Below are 2,437 nucleotides of genomic sequence, written 5' to 3'. Positions count from 1 at the left end.
GCTGATTAAAAAAACTTCTTTTCCAGAAGTTTGTGCACTGATTTTGTTTAAAAAAGACCCAAATAGGAACAAACTCGTTGTCCTCCCTCTGGATCAGCAGCACCGTGATGTGGCACAGAGGCTCCCAACGTGCTGTAGTTGTGTTGCTCTTCGTTGTGTAGATCCCAACCTGGAATGCAGAGGAGAAGCCAGACCAGCACTCCCAGTCCAGGGCAGTCCTACCAGCACCACAGATCCAGAGCAAGACTGAAGGTGGGAACACATAACACTTGAGTGGAGCAAAAGCACAAATCTGAGGTCGACTACCATCTAGGGATGACAAGGGAACCACTGGCACACGATTTCTCCAGAGAGGATCAGACAGTTGGATTCAAAGGCTCCTAAAACCTCACTAACACAGCAGCAAACCTACAGCTGGGGCTGCTGACAGGGCTGGAGGTATCACGGCGACAGGAATCCGAAGGAACAAACCCTCCAGGACTATTTACAGGAACACACAAACCCCTGAAAGACAACTCATTGCCTTTGGAGGGTGTGAGGGTGAGAGAAATCCTTTGTTCTGCTGTTTGCTCCTCATTTTTTAAGCCATTTAGTATTTTTCCAAGCCACAGTGCCCCAAACTGTTCATTGGTCTGGAAGACTGAGTCACCTGCCTTGCTCCCTCCGCCAGGTCTGCACAGACACACACGCACAGCGATCAGAGATGACTGCACTGGCAACAGGACACGAAACAAGGATGTTCCACAGCACAGACCACAGGCTCAGGGTGCTCCTGTGCCCCCCAGGACCCTCACAGCACCCAAGGCTTGGTGGGTGTTGGTTGCAGATGCTGTGGCCGTTAGCTCTCGCAGCCAGCGCCAGGCACGGGGACCTGGGACACGGTGGGGTGCTCATTTCGGAATGCATCGAGGTCCTCAGTGGCTGTAGCTGCAGGGCTGGTGGTGCCTGTGCCCTGGGGCAGGTGGGTGCCTCGGGGCCCCCCCTGGGTGCGCCCACTGCGGGAGCAGTCGTGGTGCCCATGGTTGCCCAAGCGGCTGGAAGCCACCACGGCTTTCATGGCAGCCTGTGGCAAAAGCACAGAGGCACAGGATTACAGGAATACAGTCACAGAATCACAGGATTGCAGCATTATAAAATACCCTGAGCTGGAAAAGACCCCAAGGATCATTGATCCAACCCCTGACCCTGCAGAGGACACCCCAAAAATCCACCCTGTGCCTGAGAGCATTGGTCAAACACTCCTGGAGCTCTGTCAGCCTTAGGGCTGTGACCACTGCCCTGGGGAGCTGTTCAGTGCCCAAACACCTCTGGGGGAAGAACCTTTCCCTGATATCCAACCTAACCCTGTTCCAGTGCCCAAACAACCTCTGAGGAAAGAGCCTTTGTTTGATACCCACCTAAACCTTCCCTGGCACAGCTTCAGCTGTTCCCTTGGGCACAGAAGAGGTCATTAGTGGGTATTTGACAGAATTCTCCCCTTCCCAAGCCCCTGGAGCACGTGGAAGGGGAGATGGCTCCTGATCCTTTCAGCCCATCCCTTCCCCCCAAACAAGGCTTTTCCCTTCAGCAGCTCCATCATCCTCCACCCCCTCACATGTCACTGGATGTTTATTTGCACAGCACAGGGGATCCATGAACCCGTGACAACAGTTCTGGGTGGCCCCAGCTGTTTGCATGTAGGGACACAATCCACGAACCACCTCCAGGGTGACAGGGTGGCCTCTCCTTACCTTCAGTTTCCTCCTGGCGTTAAATTCCTCCAGTTTCTTCTGTGTGCTGTCCATGTGAGCAAACTTAGCAGCTTTCCCAGTGACCCAGGGATGCTCCAGAGCCTGGTAGACTGTCAGTCTCTTCTGGGGGTCCAAAACGATCAGTTTTCTGACCTGAAAGCAACAAAAGCACCCCAAGTTTTGTTATTTCACAAGCACTGACCCAAAGCCTTGACCCCAAGCCCTGGTACTGCCTCACTCACCAGGTCCTTGGCATTGAGGGACACCTCATCCCACCACGGGGACACAAACTCATAGTCACAGGTGAGGATGCGACTGTACATGTACTGGTCCCCTCGGGGGTCGAAGAAGGGCTCAAAGCCACAGAGCCTGTGAGGGGAGAGAGGAGTTGCAGCACTGCCATGGGATGGGGTGGAACAAACTCTCCTCTAGACAGAGATACTCACAGGATGTAGGTGATGACACCCACACTCCACATATCCACTTCAGGGCCATAGGGACACCCGTGGAGGATTTCAGGGGCTGGAAGCAGAGTTTGGGGTTCAAACACATCCATGTGAGAGCTCCCAGTGTGGAGGATGCACCTCCTGGCCACTAGCAGCATGTCCCAAGCCCAGCACAGCCACTGGTCATCACTGCACCAAGCTGTGCATGGCCTCAGGTGGGGAAAGGCTCCCCCCCAAATCCCCCTCCCACCCCCAGCTCTT

The 2,437-nt window shown here is 54.5% G+C and overlaps 1 protein-coding gene across 1 annotated transcript; it reads right to left on the bottom strand.

Moving 5' to 3' along the window:
• Positions 1 to 838: 838 nt before the first annotated feature.
• Positions 839 to 2,252, bottom strand: LOC103808918 (calcium/calmodulin-dependent protein kinase type IV-like; the record flags this gene model as incomplete). The annotated part of the gene is made up of 4 exons (XM_009081725.1): positions 839 to 1,063; positions 1,731 to 1,883; positions 1,973 to 2,099; positions 2,177 to 2,252. Coding segments are annotated over 4 exons (581 nt in total), but the record flags the coding sequence as incomplete, so codon positions are not given.
• Positions 2,253 to 2,437: the final 185 nt, after the last annotated feature.

This window comes from Acanthisitta chloris, unplaced genomic scaffold (genome assembly GCF_000695815.1).
Source record: "Acanthisitta chloris isolate BGI_N310 unplaced genomic scaffold, ASM69581v1 scaffold26679, whole genome shotgun sequence".
NCBI classification, from domain to species: Eukaryota; Metazoa; Chordata; class Aves; order Passeriformes; family Acanthisittidae; genus Acanthisitta; species Acanthisitta chloris.
This window is presented reverse-complemented; position numbering and strand designations above follow the sequence as displayed.